The sequence below is a fragment of the Hyperolius riggenbachi genome, chromosome 6, assembly GCF_040937935.1.
Source record: "Hyperolius riggenbachi isolate aHypRig1 chromosome 6, aHypRig1.pri, whole genome shotgun sequence".
NCBI classification, from domain to species: domain Eukaryota; kingdom Metazoa; phylum Chordata; class Amphibia; order Anura; family Hyperoliidae; genus Hyperolius; species Hyperolius riggenbachi.
In genome coordinates this window covers 14,379,431-14,401,319 of record NC_090651.1, presented here as the reverse complement: position 1 = coordinate 14,401,319, position 21,889 = coordinate 14,379,431, and the positions used below count along the sequence as shown (strand labels likewise).

Genomic DNA, 21,889 nt, shown 5'->3' with positions numbered 1-21,889 from the left:
TTACAACAGGGGTGTTTCCCGTCCAGCCCCGTTGCTGAGCATGGAATCCCTGCGGTTCTCTACTTGGGTGGTTGCACAGACTACTCTCGTAATTTGGCTTGTGGTTTTATGGGTTTTTCGTAGGGTGAGTGAAGAATGTATCTGGTTTCGAGCAACACGACTTACATATGAAAGGTTTGACAGTGCTATGAATGTGCTTGTGCTGCTTGAGACCTGACGAGGTGGCAAAGGTCTTGCCGCAGTCAGGACAGGCGTGCGCCCTGGCTCCGACGTGCTGGGAACGGATATGCCGCTGGAGGTTGCTGGGATCAGTGAATACCTGAAAAATTCATAAAATAAAAAAAAAAACAATACACCTTTCAACAATCAACAAACATTCACGATGCATGGAGAGTATTTTAGACAAATGCACATAGTTTCAGATGGATACAGGCAGGGGATAATCCCATATTTTCTTGTTAAAAGTTTTGGTAGCCCCATTAAGAACATTGTTCCCTGTCTTGCTGTACACTGTATGCCTAATTGCCTATAACACTAATAAATCCAAAAAGAGGAAGGTGAGTTAACAACTCACTGGAGATGAGAATCAAATACACAACATTTCCATTCAATTTGCCAGAATTGTCACCATCCCACCGACTATCTCTACTGCTCAGCCAGTGCATCATCAGCCTGGGTGGACCTGGGATTTAGTGGTGACCTCACGCTATTAAAGTCCATAGAAGAACTGAACTGAGAGACTATACTAAATATGGGATAGTTTTCCAGAATAATTTCTTCCCCCAGTTATAGGTTAATATTTCCGGCTTCTCTAATGTGGGATATCAAAATCAAAACACAGTCAATTGAAATGAAACGAGTGTCTCCAAAAATGAGCAGGGCTTTCAGCTGTTTACGGTAATATAGATCCTCCACCTCCCCAAAAACAACTCAACAATACAGAACAGTGCAAGATCGGCCTTTTGTGCCTTTTTGGTATTTTTCTATTTTGTCAGTCAAGTTCCAAATAGCAGATCCCATACATGATAGGAATTAAAAGACACTAGTTATTTAGTGATTAAGCAAAAATGTCAAAACTAGGCTTCCTTAACTCCAAAGAACCCAGTAAACTATATTTCTATGAGAATGAGAAGACACCTCAAATTTTACTTTTGAAAGTAGCAAATATTCCTAACAAAATTACTAGAACAGTGAGTCTTGTTCTCAATATGCTCATAACGGAATATCTATTGGGAACACAGAAGCAGATTTGTATTAAAACCAGAACAAGCAGAACTGGAGCAAATCTGATGCAAAGCCGCTCAGAATGACCAATCCCAATCCTGGATCTGGAGATCGGTTCCGTGTTTGCAATATTCCTTGCTAAATCCTAATGATATTTCCATGACGTGTTCACAAAGGGTGTGGTCAGTGGTGTAGCTTAGGAGCTCTGGGCCCCAGTGTGAGTTTTTACATTGGGCACCTCTATACATAACAGTTGATATGGAACACCAAAACCTGCCAAGGATAGCTGCAGTGTCACAGGGGTGTACACAGGAGGGGATGAACAGTCTATTAATGGTTACAACTAATCAAAGCACATATAGAGGTGATCGTTATCAGCTCAGCACCAATAAAATGCTAATAAAGTGGCTAAAGGAGAGCCCCTCTGGTCCATGGGGCCCTGGTGCATTCACTACCTCTGCATCCCCATTGCTATGCCACTGGGTGTGGTGTAGCGGATCCTGTTAGAGTAATACATAGCATGCTGTGCGTTTCCCGGAACAACATGCATGTTTACAGTGGTAGTGAAGCATGCTTTCATTGTACTGTATGCTTCTCCTGTGATATCGTACCAGTGAGATACAACTTTGTGTATCATCTGCTCTAAACTGTAACTGTTCTAGGATGCCATGGAACCATTAGTAAGATTCCAACTTGCTATATGTACAAAAAAAAATCATATGGGAGTGGTGATGCTAGTTAAAGTGTACAAGAAATGAAAACTTGTAAAGATATTATACATACCTGCGGCTTACTCCAGCCCCTAAGCTCGTCTGAGTCCCACTCCGTCTTCCCGCGGTCTGGCGGTCAGCGGCGATCAGCACCAGTAACTGTCTCAGTCGCGTCCAGTCTGGGTCTTGGCCGCATGCTCGGGAGATGCACACATGCGCAGAAGACCCAGACTGGACGCAGCTGAGCTGTTACCAGGGCTGATCACGGCTGAACAGCATACAATGGGAGGATGGCGTAAGACTCAGGCGTGTTTATGGCTGGAGGAAGCCCCATGCAAGTATTAAATCTTTAGAAGTTTCCATCTCTGGGTTACTTTAAAGTAGGATTACAGTCAAAATTTCCCCTCTATCCTAAAAAAAAAAAAACGACAGATTTTTGTAACAAAAAATGCCAGAGATGATTCCTAATATTTAATTTCACTTTCTCCCTGTAGCCTAAGACTGTGCTGTGGAGGAAATTGTGACAACAGCAGATTACTTTTTACAAAGTGAACCATTTGGGGATTGTATCTGGATAATGGCTGTGCGAGCTGCACTCATTCAAAGCAGCAAGTTACTGTTTCTGTCTAACTGTACAGCTTCATAGAATATCCACGCTGAATGCAATGGAAGCCCCCATGCTTGCTTGACTGCAACCCAGAAGGGAATTGTGATATTTTAAACAAATTATGTTACTTTGGGATAAATGCAGGTAGGATGACTATATGGGCAGTAAATAGCTAGGAGAAAGACTTTTATTGTATAGCGTGCCAGACTGTAATTCCACCATAAGCACAGAACAGTTCTAATGAAAGATGAATGACAAATGAGACCAATAAAATTTGTGACAAGGCACCACTCTGTATGAAACATCAGCATACAATATACCTCCATTTTACTGCCTAGTCGGGGCAAGTCTTGAATACTTTTTTTTTTTTTCCTGGAAAACCCTCTTTAAGGCAATTACAATTCACCACTAACATCTCCCATTTCACTTCTCATTTTAGCAAACATACAGTAACTACTTCTTATCCCATTTTAACAAGCCGCAAGTAAGTGCGTTGGCTTTGCGTGCTCATTGACGCCCAAGTAATACTGTATCGTTGCACCAAGTTAAATAAAGAGAAAAAAATGCTGCTCAAGTTTATTTTGGCTAGTCCGAAAAACTTTACAATGGTTTACTAGGCAACCTAATCCGCCACAGTATAGCGGCATTTTAACCTGTTTTGACGTAACATCAAACAGCTGCCAAAAAATATAGCCTTATTTAATGGAACAGGAGGACTTACAAATTACTCTTAACACTGAGGAAATGGAAACCTTTAGACAGTAAGTGACTTTTACTTGTCAGAATATCATCAAGTATATAACACACACACCTAAAGTTCAAACGCTCAAAGTTTCTGGGAGCCGGGTTGCAATAAAATCGCTTTTCTTTTGTTGTTGAAATGTCTGTCTAACGGGAACACACAATGGACCTGACTTATCAAAATATCTGAAGGGAGAACGGTGCTTGGTGCCTAAAGCTACCAGAGTCTCCCTTTCATTCTCTCATACTTAAAGGTTGAAAGGGAGATTACTATTGGTTGAGGGGGAGATAACAACATGGTTCTGATCAGATGAGGAACAAAGAGACTTATGAAGGAAAGGTGCCTGAAGGATGCTTAAGACCACCATGCTTCCAGAGCAATGAGGCAGAATAGGGTAGGAAAAACTCACTGCTTGCTAAGGATGAACATCTAAAACCACACATTTTTCATCCATTTTCATATATCCTTCTTCTGCTTGGCAGAAGAAAGAATTCAACTATGTTAGGCACTTGGTTTCATTTTAAAGTTGTCTAAAACTAGATGTTTTCAACAGTCCATGAACCATGTTCGAGTCATAGGGTTAGGTGGCCATGTTAGGGTTTCTTCCTTCAGACATTTTTTAGTGAGGTCCTAAATGGTTGTCCTGTCTTGCAAAAAAAGGCAATATGTGGTCAGCCACCTGGTTGTAGTTATGGGCCTGGAACAAAATGGATTCCAAAAGCCATGAACCACGGTGATCGCAAAAATAAACACAAATTCTGGAAGCTCTAGTGTGTTACGTATGAACCCCAAGGCACGAAGGCCAAACTTTAATAATAATAGTGGGCCTCATTTATCAAAACATGCAAAAGAACAACTGCTTCCCAAAGTGACCAATCAGGTTCCAGCTGTCCTCTCAAATTATGGTTTAGAAAACAAAAGTAAAAATCTGACTGGCAGCTATGGGGCATCAAAGCCTTTCAGGACAATTTTGATGAATGATGCCTGATAAGTCCCTTTTCTAGAAGTTTAGAAGAAGGGTTACGCTATGGTCTAAACAATAAGTCCAATCAGCATGACGGCACAAATCGCATGCCGCCAGAAACTTTGCGCTTGTGACTGTGTGTGGTCGTGCAAAAAATGTAACTATGCTGTGACACTGACGTCTACTTTAGGTGTGTGAGGTTCCGCTTCAGTGTTGTTGTTGCAGTTCAAATATAGGGGTAATCTGGAAGGTAGATCGCTTGGGAACCAGGAATCGTTCTGCAAAGGACATACGTGAGACAAGGATCATTCCAAGCGTCAGCCTCAAACTCACACGTTGAGTGACATGACAGTGACAAAAATGACAGAGCGACCAACTGGTACCTTCACGCAGTTCTCACACTCGAACCGCTTCCCACTGTCATGTGACATCTGATGGCGAATCAGGTTGGATTTCCAGTTGAAGGCCTTCGGGCATTGGTCACATTTGTATTCCCTCTCTTCTGTATGAATTATCATATGCTGCTCCAAGCTGTAAGAAAGGGAGAAAGTAGCTTTAGGTTAACAATATACATCATTATTCAGAAGCTATCTGAGAAGTTCTGAGAACTACTTCATAGGCAGGACCATCTAGCGGTGATAACGAAAGAATATATGGTTGGGTCACACAAAGACGGACCGAGCTAGATATGATACTGCATCAATTTAATCATTCTGGTAATCTGTTATGGTGTTCTGCCTGTGAAGCGGAAATGTACAACCGCAAATCGGGGATTAAGAAACACATCCGCTATCTGTAAAGAATGAGCAGAACAGGAATTATCTGGTGACGAGCCAGACAGCTCTGTGTGCTAAAGTTCATCTATATATTCCCATCAGCCACTCTCTTCACCACTACAGTCTGTACTCATCCCTGAGGTCACAACGTGTGACTTTCAATGACCTTCATTGTTGATGCTCTTTTGTTACACTTTTTTCAGACCTTCTGGAACTTTAGGAAATGCACCATGTTGATAAGGGTAGGCATGCCCATGTGGCATCAGGCCCAGATTTACCTCACAAGAGCCTATAGGCACAGATGTCCTAGCATCTTAGACTTCGCCCTCCTTGATCTCCACCAAACTGCACCCCAAGTGCGCAAGCTGTCTCAGCTGTCACTTCTCCCTTACTTCCCTTGCCGGTCATAGGTAGCTACAGGTGCCCCTTAGTATTAGGCAACCAGAAGTACAAGTACCCTCAATATTAAAGAGGAACTGCAGCCTAAACATACTGTCATTAAGTTACATTAGTTATATTAATTAAAATAGATAGGCAATATAATATCTTACCCACACTGTTTTAAAAGAACAGGCAAATGTTTGATTTCATGAGGGCAGCCATCTTTTTGGTTGAAAGGAGGTGAAAGGGAGCATGAGACACAGTTCCAACTGTCCTGTGTCCTGAGCACCTCTCCCAGTTGCTAGGCAACGTGAATAACATTGGAAATCCCATCATGCTCTGCACAGCATCAGGGGAAAAAAAGCCCGGGCTTTTTTTCTTTGATGGGTGGAGCTTAGCTAAAAATTCAGCTAAAAATGATGCTTTGGTAAGAAAAACAAAGTTCTGATGCTGTGAAACTGTTAAAGAAACACCAAGCCTTTTCAGTTCTGCTGAGTAGATTTTTAGTCCGGAGGTTCACTTTAAATAGCTAGTGGTGCCCCCAAGTATTAGGTAGCTAGTGGAACCTCAGTATTAAGTAGCTAGTGGTGCCTCTGACTGAAGGGAGAGCTTACCAGTGGAATACCAAGGGCAGGGTGAGTAACCTCTCATTTATACTCTCATCAGGAATCTGCATAGGGAAGGAGGCACTCGGGGTGGGAAGTGAGCCACCTTTCCATCATCAGGCATCTGTAGGCACAAGCCTACAGTGCCTTATGGTAAGGCTCTGCAAGTGGCACAACAACTGAAGTTAGCGAGATGAAGACAGTACCTTCCATTACTGTAGTATTTGTTAGTGTCGAGCCCCAAAGAAACAGAGGCCTCAACAAAGCCCTTTCCACTCACATGATTTGGGATCACCACTAGACGGAACTGCCTTGAACCTTTCCAATAAAGTCTGACAGTTTCCAAATGACGGCTATGCTGGCTGAGTTATTGAGAGCTACATCTCAATTATTGCACGTAAGCAGCTAAGGTTTTAATCGCTGTACAGAAACCATACAGACAGCAAATAAGCCAATAAGTCAATACTGGTTACAGACCATTAAACACAAAAGTTTTCTCCGTAAACAGACCAGTTCTCTTTTCATGGCTGTCAATTTACTGCTGCACACGGGAAGCAGATAATATCCCCCAGGAGTGGCGGGTCCATAATCTGACCTAGAATGCTGGTAGCAAGGGTCAAGAGGGTTTTCTGACAGAAGAGACAATTCAGCCAGGCTAAAGGAACATAAAAGGCCCAAATACTCCAAGTTATTTCTTTCTATGTCCATGGCTAAGAAAACAGCGAGATTATGGTGATCAGACCGTTTATACGCTTACAGCTCGCTAATACGTTCACACATGACTATAGCGATGGAAAGCAGAAGAAAGTTTAGCCGTATGTCAGATAATTTATTATACTAATGGAATCATCCAATATGAACATACATGGGAAAGAAAGCACTTAGTGAATATTACATTTATAAAGTCAAGAAAACTATTACGAATAAAGTAGGAGAAAAACCACAGACAGTAAAACTGGTACAAAGTAAATTCGTTTTTGTGCAGCGAAACATGGAAAATTGAAGACCTGAAAATAGAATTGGCCCAATAGCCTGATGACCTGCTGAGTGGAAAAACAGTATTTAAGAATGGTAATTAAAATGTAATAGAATTGTATTACAATCATATTCAGCTCAATACTATATGTGGGCTCAATATGAAGGTATAAATTGTATAGTGATCAAGTGCAGCGGCCAGGTCATGTATTTTATGTATCGAGTGGAATAGTAAGAGATCTGTGTTAAGATCACGTCCTGTGGTTGGGTCATGTTGCGGGTGCAGTATTCTGTGTATATAGTGTAATATAGAATGTTATGTCTTGTGGTCGGGTCATGTTGCGGGTGCAGTATTCTGTGTATACAGTGTAATATAGAATGTTATGTCTTGTGGTCGGGTCATGTTGCGGGTGCAGTATTCTGTGTATACAGAGTAATAGAGAATGTTCATGTCCTGTGGTCGGGTCATGTTGCGGGTGCAGTATTCTGTGTATACAGAGTAATAGAGAATGATCATGTCCTGTGGTCGGGTCATGTTGCGGGTGCAGTATTCTGTGTATACAGTGTAATAGAGAATGATCACGTCCTGTGGTCGGGTCATGTTGCGGGTGCAGTATTCTGTGTATACAGTGTAAAAGAGAATGATCATGTCCTGTGGTTGGGTCATGTTGCGTGTGCTTTATTCTGTGTATACAGTGTAATAGAGAATGATCACGTCCTGTGGTCGGGTCATGTTGCGGGTGCAGTATTCTGTGTATACAGTGTAATAGAGAATGATCACGTCCTGTGGTCGGGTCATGTTGCGGGTGCAGTATTCTGTGTATACAGTGTAATAGAGAATGATCATGTCCTGTGGTTGGGTCATGTTGGGGGTGCAGTATTCTATGTATACAGTGTAATAGAGAATGATCATGTCCTGTGGTCGGGTCATGTTGCGGGTGCAGTATTCTGTGTATACAGTGTAATAGAGAATGATCATGTCCTGTGGTCAGGTCATGTTGCGGGTGCAGCATTCTGTGTATACAGTGTAATAGAGAATGATCACGTCCTGTGGTCGGGTCATGTTGCATGTGCAGAATTCTGTGTATACAGTGTAATAGAGAATGATCATGTCCTGTGGTCGGGTCATGTTGCGTGTGCAGTATTCTGTGTATACAGTGTAATAGAGAATGATCACGTCCTGTGGTCGGGTCATGTTGCATGTGCAGAATTCTGTGTATACAGTGTAATAGAGAATGATCATGTCCTGTGGTCGGGTCATGTTGCGGATACAGTATTCTGTGTATACAGTGTAATAGAGAATGATCATGTCCTGTGGTTGGGTCATGTTGCGGGTGCAGTATTCTGTGTATACAGTGTAATAGAGAATGATCATGTCCTGTGGTTGGGTCATGTTGCGGGTGCAGTATTCTATGTATACAGTGTAATAGAGAATGATCATGTCCTGTGGTCGGGTCATGTTGGGGGTGCAGTATTCTGTGTATACAGTGTAATAGAGAATGATCATGTCCTGTGGTTGGGTCATGTTGCGTGTGCAGTATTCTGTGTATACAGTGTAATAGAGAATGATCATGTCCTGTGGTTGGGTCATGTTGCGGGTGCAGTATTCTATGTATACAGTGTAATAGAGAATGATCATGTCCTGTGGTTGGGTCATGTTGCGGGTGCAGTATTCTGTGTATACAGTGTAATAGAGAATGATCATGTCCTGTGGTTGGGTCATGTTGCGGGTGCAGTATTCTATGTATACAGTGTAATAGAGAATGATCATGCCCTGTGGTCGGGTCATGTTGCGGGTGCAGTATTCTATGTATACAGTGTAATAGAGAATGATCATGTCCTGTGGTTGGGTCATGTTGCGGGTGCAGTATTCTGTGTATACAGTGTAATAGAGAATGATCATGTCCTGTGGTCGGGTCATGTTGCGGGTGCAGCATTCTATGTATACAGTGTAATAGAGAATGATCACGTCCTGTGGTCGGATCATGTTGCATGTGCAGAATTCTGTGTATACAGTGTAATAGAGAATGATCATGTCCTGTGGTCGGGTCATGTTGCGTGTGCTTTATTCTGTGTATACAGTGTAATGGAGAATGATCATGTCCTGTGGTCGGGTCATGTTGCGTGTGCTTTATTCTGTGTATACAGTGTAATAGAGAATGATCATGTCCTGTGGTTGGGTCATGTTGCGTGTGCTTTATTCTGTGTATACAGTGTAATGGAGAATGATCATGTCCTGTGGGCAGGTCATGTTGCGGGTGCAGTATTCTGTGTATACAGTGTAATAGAGAATGATCACCTCCTGTGGTCGGGTCATGTTGCGGGTGCAGTATTCTGTGTATACAGTGTAATAGAGAATGATCACGTCCTGTGGTCGGGTCATGTTGCGGGTGCAGTATTCTGTGTATACAGTGTAATAGAGAATGATCATGTCCTGTGGTTGGGTCATGTTGGGGGTGCAGTATTCTATGTATACAGTGTAATAGAGAATGATCATGTCCTGTGGTTGGGTCATGTTGCGGGTGCTGTATTCTGTGTATACAGTGTAATAGAGAATGATCACGTCCTGTGGTCGGGTCATGTTGCGGGTGCAGTATTCTGTGTATACAGTGTAATAGAGAATGATCATGTCCTGTGGTCAGGTCATGTTGCGGGTGCAGCATTCTATGTATACAGTGTAATAGAGAATGATCACGTCCTGTGGTCGGGTCATGTTGCATGTGCAGAATTCTGTGTATACAGTGTAATAGAGAATGATCATGTCCTGTGGTCGGGTCATGTTGCGTGTGCAGTATTCTGTGTATACAGTGTAATAGAGAATGATCATGTCCTGTGGTCGGGTCATGTTGCGGGTGCAGTATTCTGTGTATACAGTGTAATAGAGAATGATCATGTCCTGTGGTCAGGTCATGTTGCGGGTGCAGCATTCTGTGTATACAGTGTAATAGAGAATGATCACGTCCTGTGGTCGGGTCATGTTGCATGTGCAGAATTCTGTGTATACAGTGTAATAGAGAATGATCATGTCCTGTGGTCGGGTCATGTTGGGGGTGCAGTATTCTGTGTATACAGTGTAATATAGAATGTTATGTCTTGTGGTCGGGTCATGTTGCGTGTGCAGTATTCTGTGTATACAGTGTAATAGAGAATGATCACGTCCTGTGGTCGGGTCATGTTGCGGGTGCAGTATTCTATGTATACAGTGTAATAGAGAATGATCATGTCCTGTGGTTGGGTCATGTTGCGGGTGCAGTATTCTGTGTATACAGTGTAATAGAGAATGATCACGTCCTGTGGTCGGGTCATGTTGCATGTGCAGAATTCTGTGTGTACAGTGTAATAGAGAATGATCATGTCCTGTGGTCGGGTCATGTTGCGGGTGCAGTATTCTGTGTATACAGTGAAATATAGAATGATCATGTCCTGTGGTCGGGTCATGTTGCATGTGCAGAATTCTGTGTATACAGTGTAATAGAGAATGATCATGTCCTGTGGTCGGGTCATGTTGCGGGTGCAGTATTCTGTGTATACAGTGAAATATAGAATGATCATGTCCTGTGGTCGGGTCATGTTGCGAGTGCAGTATTCTATGTATACAGTGTAATAGAGAATGATCATGTCCTGTGGTCGGGTCATGTTGCGGATACAGTATTCTGTGTATACAGTGTAATAGAGAATGATCATGTCCTGTGGTTGGGTCATGTTGCGGGTGCAGTATTCTGTGTATACAGTGTAATAGAGAATGATCATGTCCTGTGGTTGGGTCATGTTGCGGGTGCAGTATTCTATGTATACAGTGTAATAGAGAATGATCATGTCCTGTGGTTGGGTCATGTTGCGGGTGCAGTATTCTGTGTATACAGTGTAATAGAGAATGATCATGTCCTGTGGTTGGGTCATGTTGCGGGTGCAGTATTCTATGTATACAGTGTAATAGAGAATGATCATGTCCTGTGGTCGGGTCATGTTGCGGGTGCAGTATTCTATGTATACAGTGTAATAGAGAATGATCATGTCCTGTGGTTGGGTCATGTTGCGGGTGCAGTATTCTGTGTATACAGTGTAATAGAGAATGATCATGTCCTGTGGTCGGGTCATGTTGCGGGTGCAGTATTCTGTGTATACAGTGTAATAGAGAATGATCACGTCCTGTGGTAGGGTCATGTTGCGTGTGCAGTATTCTATGTATACAGTGTAATAGAGAATGATCATGTCCTGTGGTCGGGTCATGTTGCGGGTGCAGTATTCTATGTGTACAGTGTAATAGAGAATGATCATGTCCTGTGGTCTGGTCATGTTGCGGGTGCAGTGTTCTGTGTATACAGTGTAATAGAGAATGGTCATGTCCTGAGGTCGGGTCATGTTGCGTGTGCTGTATTCTGTGTATACAGTGTAGTATAGAATGATCCTGTCCTGTGGTCGGGTCATGTTGCGGGTGCAGTATTCTGTGTATACAGTGTAATAGAGAATGATCATGTCCTGTGGTCGGGTCATGTTGCGGGTGCAGTATTCTATGTATACAGTGTAATAGAGAATGATCATGTCCTGTGGTCGGGTCATGTTGCGGGTGCAGTATTCTGTGTATACAGTGTAATAGAGAATGATCATGTCCTGTGGTCGAGTCATGTTGCGGGTGCAGTATTCCGTGTATACAGTGTAATAGAGAATGATCATGTCCTGTGGTTGGGTCATGTTGCAGGTGCAGTATTCTATGTATACAGTGTAATAGAGAATGATCATGTCCTGTGGTTGGGTCATGTTGCGGGTGCAGTATTCTATGTATACAGTGTAATAGAGAATGATCATGTCCTGTGGTTGGGTCATGTTGCGGGTGCAGTATTCTGTGTATACAGTGTAATAGAGAATGATCATGTCCTGTGGTCGGGTCATGTTGCGGGTGCAGTATTCTGTGTATACAGTGTAATAGAGAATGATCATGTCCTGTGGTCGGGTCATGTTGCGGGTGCAGTATTCTGTGTATACAGTGTAATAGAGAATGATCATGTCCTGTGGTCGGGTCATGTTGCGGGTGCAGTATTCTGTGTATACAGTGTAATAGAGAATGATCATGTCCTGTGGTCGGGTCATGTTGCGGGTGCAGTATTCTGTGTATACAGTGTAATAGAGAATGATCATGTCCTGTGGTCGGGTCATGTTGGGGGTGCAGTATTCTGTGTATACAGTGTAATAGAGAATGATCATGTCCTGTGGTTGGGTCATGTTGCGGGTGCAGTATTCTATGTATACAGTGTAATAGAGAATGATCATGTCCTGTGGTCGGGTCATGTTGCGGGTGCAGTATTCTATGTATACAGTGTAATAGAGAATGATCATGTCCTGTTGTCGGGTCATGTTGTGCGTGCAGTATTCTATGTGTACAGTGTAATAGAGAATGATCATGTCCTGTGGTCTGGTCATGTTGCGGGTGCAGTATTCTATGTATACAGTGTAATAGAGAATGGTCATGTCCTGAGGTCGGGTCATGTTGCGTGTGCTGTATTCTGTGTATACAGTGTAATAGAGAATGATCACGTCCTGTGGTCGGGTCATGTTGCGGGTGCAGTATTCTGTGTATACAGTGTAATAGAGAATGATCATGTCCTGTGGTCGAGTCATGTTGCGGGTGCAGTATTCCGTGTATACAGTGTAATAGAGAATGATCATGTCCTGTGGTTGGGTCATGTTGCGGGTGCAGTATTCTATGTATACAGTGTAATAGAGAATGATCATGTCCTGTGGTTGGGTCATGTTGCGGGTGCAGTATTCTATGTATACAGTGTAATAGAGAATGATCATGTCCTGTGGTTGGGTCATGTTGCGGGTGCAGTATTCTGTGTATACAGTGTAATAGAGAATGATCATGTCCTGTGGTCGGGTCATGTTGCAGGTGCAGTATTCTATGTGTATACAGTGTAATAGAGAATGATCATGTCCTGTGGTCAGGTCATGTTGCGGATACAGTATTCTGTGTATACAGTGTAATAGAGAATGATCACGTCCTGTGGTCGGGTCATGTTGCGGGTGCAGTATTCTATGTATACAGTGTAATAGAGAATGATCATGTCCTGTGGTTGGGTCATGTTGCGGGTGCTTTATTCTGTGTATACAGTGTAATGGAGAATGATCATGTCCTGTGGTCGGGTCATGTTGCGTGTGCAGTATTCTGTGTATACAGTGTAATAGAGAATGATCATGTCCTGTGGTCGGGTCATGTTGCGTGTGCTTTATTCTGTGTATACAGTGTAATAGAGAATGATCATGTCCTGTGGTCGGGTCACGTTGCGGATACAGTATTCTGTGTATACAGTGTAATAGAGAATGATCATGTCCTGTGGTTGGGTCATGTTGCGTGTGCTTTATTCTGTGTATACAGTGTAATAGAGAATGATCATGTCCTGTGGTTGGGTCATGTTGCGTGTGCTTTATTCTGTGTATACAGTGTAATAGAGAATGATCATGTCCTGTGGTTGGGTCATGTTGCGGGTGCAGTATTCTGTGTATACAGTGTAATAGAGAATGATCATGTCCTGTGGTCGGGTCATGTTGCGTGTGCAGTATTCTGTGTATACAGTGTAATAGAGAATGATCATGTCCTGTGGTCGGGTCACGTTGCGGATACAGTATTCTGTGTATACAGTGCAATAGAGAATGATCATGTCCTGTGGTCGGGTCATGTTGCGGGTGCAGTATTCTGTGTATACAGTGTAATAGAGAATGATCATGTCCTGTGGTTGGGTCATGTTGCGGATACAGTATTCTGTGTATACAGTGTAATAGAGAATGATCATGTCCTGTGGTCAGGTCTTGTTGCCGGTGCAGTATTCTATGTATACAGTGTAATAGAGAATGATCATGTCCTGTGGTTGGGTCATGTTGCGGATACAGTATTCTGTGTATACAGTGTAATAGAGAATGATCATGTCCTGTGGTTGGGTCATGTTGCGGATACAGTATTCTGTGTATACAGTGTAATAGAGAATGATCATGTCCTGTGGTCGGGTCATGTTGCGGGTGCAGTATTCTATGTATACAATGTAATAGAGAATGATCATGTCCTGTGGTCGGGTCTTGTTGCGGGTGCAGTATTCTATGTATACAGTGTAATAGAGAATGATCATGTCCTGTGGTCGGGTCATGTTGCGGATACAGTATTCTGTGTATACAGTGTAATAGAGAATGATCATGTCCTGTGATCGGGTCATGTTGCGGGTGCAGCATTCTATGTATACAGTGTAATAGAGAATGATCATGTCCTGTGGTCGGGTCATGTTGCGGGTGCAGCATTCTATGTATACAGTGTAATAGAGAATGATCATGTCCTGTGGTCTGGTCATGTTGTGGGTGTAGGCACCTACCTGCAGGTGCAAGCCACAACTGCAGCACATGCACAGTGGCAGTCAATCAGTGATTTCCACAAACCGCCAGTCAATTAGATGCATATCATAGCCCTCCTCAGTAAGTCAAATAGAACAGTGCTCGACTGAATAGAGTCATAATTTCATGCTTACAATACCATGCTCGGTATCCGGCAAAATTGTAATCAGCAGTAGCACATGCTGCTTTCAAATGTATGCCCCCCCCCCCCTGCAACATCATAATCCTCTACACTGTTATACAAAACTTCAGGAGAGCAGATCACAATAAGCTCATCCAAGTCAAAGAGTATGATGCGTACAACACTTGGGCGGCGTGGGATCTACCCAGTTTCCTTTGGGATCTCCCAGTAGATCATGATCTACCAAATGAGCACCCCTGGTCAAGATCTTCAAGCCAGGCCTAGAAGACCCATCAAGTTCCTTAAACACCTGTGTAGGGGTTGAGGCCTGACAGAAAGCCAACACTCACACAACAACATCGGCTGTTGAGAAATCCTTATTCTTTCACCTTATTAATATAGACAGATTTTGGCCTCAATTCACTAAGATCATGCTGGGGATAATAAGGCAAGAGAAAACTTACCACCACACATTGATCTTGCCTTATTAAGGTGTAGAGATAAGGTTTCACAGTGAGAGAGAGTTATCTTATCACTTCAGTCCTTAAATTATCTCCTCTGTAGATAAGTTACCTCCTTTTCACACGCAGTTAATTAACAGCCTGTCTTTTACTTTAGAATTCTGGAGTTATTTTAAGGATTGAAGAGTTAACTTTAGAGATTTCACCTTAGCTTAAGGACAGAAGAGTTAACTTTAGGTTTGCCTGAGGTAAAATGTTTCCTGAATACTACATGCCTTATCACCATGGTGATAAACTCTAGAAACGTTACTAAAGACAGGAGATAAGCTTAGTGAATTGAGGCCATTGTCATCCATCTTGTACCACACCATGATCTACCTAAGGTAATTCCATTTACCATATGCTGACTGTAATAATCTGGGTTCCAGATACCTCAAATTACGGCTGGACCTGTGCATTCCTCAAACCCAGCTAAAGGCAGCCATACACTGGTCGATGTGCCATCAGATCGACCAGCTGACAGATCCCTATCTGATCGAATCTGATCAGATAGGGATCGTATGGCTGCCTTTACTGCAAACAGATTGTGAATCGATTTCAGCCTGAAACCGATCACAATCTGTTCAGCTGCTCCTGCCGCCTGTCCTCCCCCCGCGCATACATTACCTGAAGCTGGCTCCCGGGCATCTTCTCCACGCTGCACCGCTCTGTTCTTGCTCCATCTCGGCGCTTCCTGTGTCACTCCGTGACCAGGAAGTTCAAATAGAGCGCCCTCTATTTGAACTTCCTGGGTCACTGCAGTGACCCAGGAAGCGCCGGGATGGAGCGGGTGCAGCGCTGAGAAGATGCGGAGAAGACGCCCGGGAGCCCGCATCAGGTAATGTATTTTTCATCGGATCGGCCGCCGCTAGCGACGCGCACTTTACCCGCGGGCGATCGAGGGTAATTTCCCGCACGGCGCGATCGACGGACCGATCCGATTTCGGGAGGAAATCGGATCGTCGGCGGCGTTTACCGCGAACGATTGGCAGCAGATTCGATCCCAGGATCGAATCTGCTGTCGAAACGGCCGGGAATCGGGCCAGTGTATGGCCACCTTAAGTCTCAGGATCTGCTTATTAACATAAGCTGTGCAGGACTTCTCAAAGGTCAATCCCAACTCTGTGGAACTCCCTCACACATTCCAAGAGGCTCTATCCCTAGACATTTTCGAAAGACATTTACATTTTTCGCACTATGCTTGGAGACCCTGGGGCGAAAAACGTTAAAAATTTTTTTTGTAATTGTAAGAGATGATTTGCGCTATAATATGTATTTGGGATAGGATATGTCTTTGGGATGTGGGAAGAAACCTATACAAACATAGGAAGAACATACAAACTCTAAAGCTTCAAGGAGAGGGGCTATACTCTACACAAACCCTGTGGTCTCCCCAGAATTTTTTTTCCAGCTGGGTGGCATGAAAAAGTAGCCGGGTGGCATAAAAAAATAGCCGGTGGGATGAGATGAGAGAATGCAGGGCTGCCGCTTCTCTGCTTACAGGAGGTGAGCTGATAACAGCCGGGTGGTCACCAAAAATAGCCGGGTGGAGCACCCGCCTAAAAGAGCCTGGGGAGAATACTGCAAACCTGCCATGTCAATAAACGGCACCAAGAAGAGCTTACAATCATGATGATGACAAGACAAAACATTTATATCATGCTTTTCTCCTGGCAGACTCGAAGCGCCAGAGCCACTAGGGGTGCTCAGTTGGCAATAGCAGTATTAGGGAGTCTTGCCCAAGGTCTCCTTACTGAACAGGTACTGGCTTACTGAACAGTCGAGATTCGAATCCTGGTCTCCTGTGTTAGAGGCCCTTAACAAGTACACCATCTAGCCACAGATCATGATGAAATCCCAGCCTATAATATAACATGCAAAAAGATCTACGAGAAAGCAATAAATACAAACTTCAATAAACCAATAAAATAAGCAAGGGATTGGACTCACTTAGTCTTGGGTGAGTCTTACCTGTATTTGTTGGGGAAGAGGCGCTCGCAGTCCTTGCATTCATGTACTTGTTCGTTGTCGAAACCCTCTTGCTTGATCTCTTCGCTCAAAGACTCGTAGATGTGGTTTACCGTGTTGCAGGCATACTTCTGGTGCCGCCTCAAGTCTAACTTGGACTGGAAAAGTTCGTCACAGTCTTCACAGCGAAACGTATGCTCCTCTGCAAGGTGAGAAACAAATCAGAGGACCATCAGCCAAGCAAAGAGAAACCCTGTCCCTAGACCAATGTATCTGGACCTTGCAAACTGCTCTTTATCTTTTGGAGAAACTCATAGCGCTCCTGATATGAAATACAGTTAGAAAATATTGCATCTAAAGCCACTCTTCAGGGCTCAGAGAACGGCTGGGAAAAGTTGTAAAACCTTTGGTGTAGCATTAAATTCCTTGCATCTAACAAACGCAAGACGTAAGACTGTGGTTGCATTGTTCAGCGAATGAACTTCAGACAACAATTGCCGATCGCCGTTAGAGATAAGAGACTGCTTAGGGAGAAAACATTAATAGCATAATATATACAATAAATGATTATCGCCAAGGTCAAACAAATTCACATAAGGGCAGCTGTTAATACGTTTATGAAGCAGCATCCTGACTGCCTTGCCAAGTTAAACAATTGGGTCCCAGTTGTAAATATTCCAAAAATACGTTTTTTTTTTCCTCGGCGGAGCAGGGGGGAAGAGGGGGGGGGGGGGGAAGAAGTCGCGCCTCCTCTCATTTAGCATTTGAGAGAACAGTGGCTTCTTAAGGAATTTAACTACTTTGCACTTAAACCATTTTTCTGCAATTAAACTTTCGTTCCTATGCAAACAGCTTAGAGCAAACTTTCGGCATGTCGCTGGGTTCATTAACTCCCAAGGTAGACGGTAATTAAGCTTTTCGGTGTGGATTTATTGATACTGGCAAGCTTGCCACGCGACGCTGGCACACAGCAAGTTGTGATAGCAGCATTTCAGCATCGCGCTCCCTGCCCAGCTACCATCTATTTAACTACTGTGCTCAATTCCTGCGGCCCCGGGGCAATGGGCTACGAAGCATGCAATGTATTAAAATATCCAGCACTCTCCAGCGTAAACCTATGCAAATAACCATAAATAGGAACTACGTAGCCAAACACACAAAACTGTAACGCAAAATCACGAACAAGCTGTTGATTAATCCGAGGGAAGGAGAAGCGCAGAGATCAAAAGGTCAAGCGTAAAGAACGGCAATTGTATTAACGAGAAAAATGGCTTTGTGCTGTCCTGAGCCCTGTAAAATGAACAATGGCCAGTTGTAATGCGTTAGGGCCCCAAACAGACCTGAGACTTTTGTGTTCTAAAACACTTGTCTATGCTTGGTTCTAGAGAGAGTCCGAAGTCAGTACCAGACATTCCACTCCCGTATAGCACCACCCTCTGGGGAATAACAATTGGCCACATTTCAGCCAATTGCTAATTTACATCCACCGTAGCAGGTGGCCTCATGCTCCTCCCACCACCTGCTCACCACTGTGCATGCTGCTTGGCAAAGCCTAGGAACATGCCTCTACACTGATTGCCACTCCCACCACCTGCTCACTACTGTGCATGCTGCTTGGCAAAGCCTAGGAACATGCTTCTACACTTATTGCCACTCCCACCACCTGCTCACTACTGTGCATGCTGCTTGGCAAAGCCTACGAACATGCCTCTACACTGATTGCCACTCCCACCACCTGCTCACCACTGTGCATGCTGCTTGGCAAAGCCTAGGAACATGCCTCTACACTGATTGCCACTCCCACCACCTGCTCACCACTGTGCATGCTGCTTGGCAAAGCCTAGGAACATGCCTCTACACTGATCGCCACTCCCACCACCTGCTCACTACTGTGCATGCTGCTTGGCAAAGCCTAGGAACATGCCTCTACACTGATCGCCACTCCCACCACCTACTCACTACTGTGCATGCTGCTTGGCAAAGCCTAGGAACATGCCTCTACACTGATTGCCACTCCCACCACCTGCTCACCACTGTGCATGCTGCTTGGCAAAGCCTAGGAACATGCCTCTACACTGATTGCCACTCCCACCACCTGCTCACTACTGTGCATGCTGCTTGGCAAAGCCTAGGAACATGCCTCTACACTGATTGCCACTCCCACCACCTGCTCACTACTGTGCATGCTGCTTGGCAAAGCCTAGGAACGTGCCTCTACACTGATTGCCACTCCCACCACCTGCTCACTACTGTACTTTATCACTACAGCACCAATAAAGAGCTAATTTGGCTGCTGAACTGGGGGGCTCTAGATGGACTCTATGATCTAGGGGCCGAGGTGCTTCCACCATTGTAACTCCACCACTTCCCAGCGTCCATACCTTTAAAGTGTAACTGTCGGGCATAAAATAAAAAAAAAATCAATTCTTTATTTTTATCTGCTAAACAAGTAATAAGGATGCTAACCAGGCAATCCAAAAGTGAAAATCTTTATTACTTTTCTTGTTTATAAATGATCATTCCCCAGTTTACCTGACTCTTATTTGGTACGTTGCCGCAAAAGGAAGTTGCAGGGCATGCTGGGTTGTCCTTTTTTGCTTCTGTACATTAGTTAAGTCTGAGGGGAAATAAAGAAGCTTGTTTACCAGATAAAAATAAAGAATTGATTTTCGATTTTATGCCCGACAGTTACACTTTAAGGAAACTTGAAATGTAAGAATTATAGGAGGCTGACTCTATCCAGAAAGTGATACTTGTTTGCCCATTGTGCTGATACACTGACCCAGATCTGATTTTTAGATCTCGATGCCCCACACCATCAGTTTAACCCTTTACCAGCCAATTTATTTCCTAGCTTCTAATTAATAATGCTGTAATGTCTATTTATGGCCACATGTCACTAGGGGGCAGTGTGAGACAAAATAGGACTTCTGCTTTCAGTTTCTATGTTTTCTGCTTGGAGAGAGAGAGATCAAAGCATTCCAAGCATTTACAGCACAGGGAGTTCTGGCGACTGGAGACAAAAGCAGTGCACTTATCTTAAAGTGAGTTAACTCATTTGTGGCTTTTAACAAGTTAATATCATAATATAAAACATGTAAATATTCCATATAAAATTTCCACATTTGTTCAAATTATGTTTTGCAAAACACAATATTCCATAAAATCAATCAGTGTAGGATGTATACATTACATACATCTAATCTCTAATAAAGTTACTACATCAATCTTTTTTGCCTTTTTGCCTAATGCATATTTCGTGGCCCACCACCGCTTCCTCAGAGGCTAAGAATAGCTTGTATCGTTCACATTCATAAACTCTCTTCTCCAATAAGTAACTGTCAAGGTATATTACCACACATGCACGTGGATCTTTACACTTGTTCATTAGAATCAATCATGCCATTGCACTGCTTTGAATGCAGTGTAAGGATTCCTGGCCGCACTTCCCTTCGTATGTGAGGTGCAAAGAGGTCAGTCCACCAGAGCACCAGGCAGGACCGTGATCAGCAATATAATGGGTGCTGGTTTCTTCTATATTGCAGTGCACTGCTTTGAACACATATACTGTGTGTCTAGTGATCTCATTTGTGTTGGCCAAACTCTGGTCCAACTTATGATATAGCAGGTGCTGCAGTGATCATGTTTGTTTGGTTTGGGTGGAATGCTAGTTTCTAGGATGGGTTTTGGTTTTGATGGTTCTTGCATCTTTTAATTATTTGCTGGATGCATGCTTGTTCCTGCTGTAATGCTACGGAAGTGTAATTGATAGTTGATCTAAACATCAACCTGATATTAAAGAGGAACTCCAGTGAAAATAATGTAATAAAAAAGGGCGTAATTTTTACAATAATTATGTATAAATAATGTAGTCAATGTTTGCCCATTGTCAGTGGAAGGAGATGCTGCTTGCTTTTTTTGGCAGTTGTAAACAGCTGTGGTTTCCCATAATGCAACAAGGCTCCCACAGTGTGATGTCAGTTCCTGAGTGCTGTGAGGTGCTGACATCACACTGTGGGAGGGGTTTCACCACAATATCAGCCATACAGCGCCCCCTGATGGTCTGTTTGTGAAAAGGAATAGATTTCTCATGTAAAATGGGGTATCAGCTGCTGATTGGGATGTAGTTCAATTCTATTTGCCGGCATATCGTGTTTGGCTGCCTAGTGCAGGGAGCAGTTATATTAACCTGTTCCGGATGGCTTCCTCTCCTCATCTATCAGCGGCTCTGAACTTCCGACAGGTCTTCTGGGTCTCGATCACATGACATGTGATTGTGATCCAGGAGCCCATGTAAGCGTTACAGTGCCACACAGTGGTGGAAGAGGGCTGATGGAAAAGATGGAAGAGACTCTTCCATGGCGCTGTAATGCTGACACGGTCTCCAGGATTCCGATCACGTCATATCATGTGATGGATACCGACAAAACCTGCTGCGATTACATCGCCGCCGTGGTGGAGGAAGAAGAAGCCGATCCGGCTGTCTGGACAGGCATGTATGAGAAGCTGTCTGGACAGGCATGTATGAGAGCTCCCTGCTGTACTCCCACTCTACCCAGTCACCACATACCCTGATGAAAGTACATTTGAAATCCGCGTCGGTAGACTTGGGCGCAGGATACAGCGCTATATGGCTGATCCTGCTTCTGCACAAGTCCGGGCCGTTTTAATTACTATTCCCCCTCCAGGCCGCCATGGATAGTGGGGGAATGAAATAATTCGGCTTCCAGCGATTGCTGGAGGCCGAATTATTGTGTTTTTTAAGCAACCTCGGCTCCGTCTCCTGACGGAGCCGACGTTACTCACTGAGCGCTTCAATAGGAGTGATTCCTATTGTAGTCTATGGAGGCGCCGGCTGCGCCCAAATCTAGCAGCGCTGAAAAGCACTGCTCCGCCTGATGAGCCTGCCATGCTGGGGAGGGCACACGTTCCCAGGGGCAGG

General features: G+C 43.9%; 1 protein-coding gene across 6 annotated transcripts in view; it reads right to left on the bottom strand.

Moving 5' to 3' along the window:
- PRDM16 (PR/SET domain 16) overlaps positions 1–21,889 on the bottom strand; it is an 805,072-nt gene that overhangs the window by 55,088 nt on the left and 728,095 nt on the right. For 5 of the 6 annotated variants that reach the window (XM_068238853.1, XM_068238857.1, XM_068238854.1 and 2 more), the window contains 4 exons: positions 16,951–17,149; positions 4,631–4,778; positions 4,427–4,525; positions 166–319 (listed from right to left, as the gene is read on the bottom strand). In XM_068238853.1, the coding sequence (XP_068094954.1) occupies positions 166–319; positions 4,427–4,525; positions 4,631–4,778; positions 16,951–17,149 (600 nt within the window). The remainder of the gene's footprint in view (positions 1–165; positions 320–4,426; positions 4,526–4,630; positions 4,779–16,950; positions 17,150–21,889) is intronic. The other variant, XM_068238856.1, reaches the window with a different exon arrangement.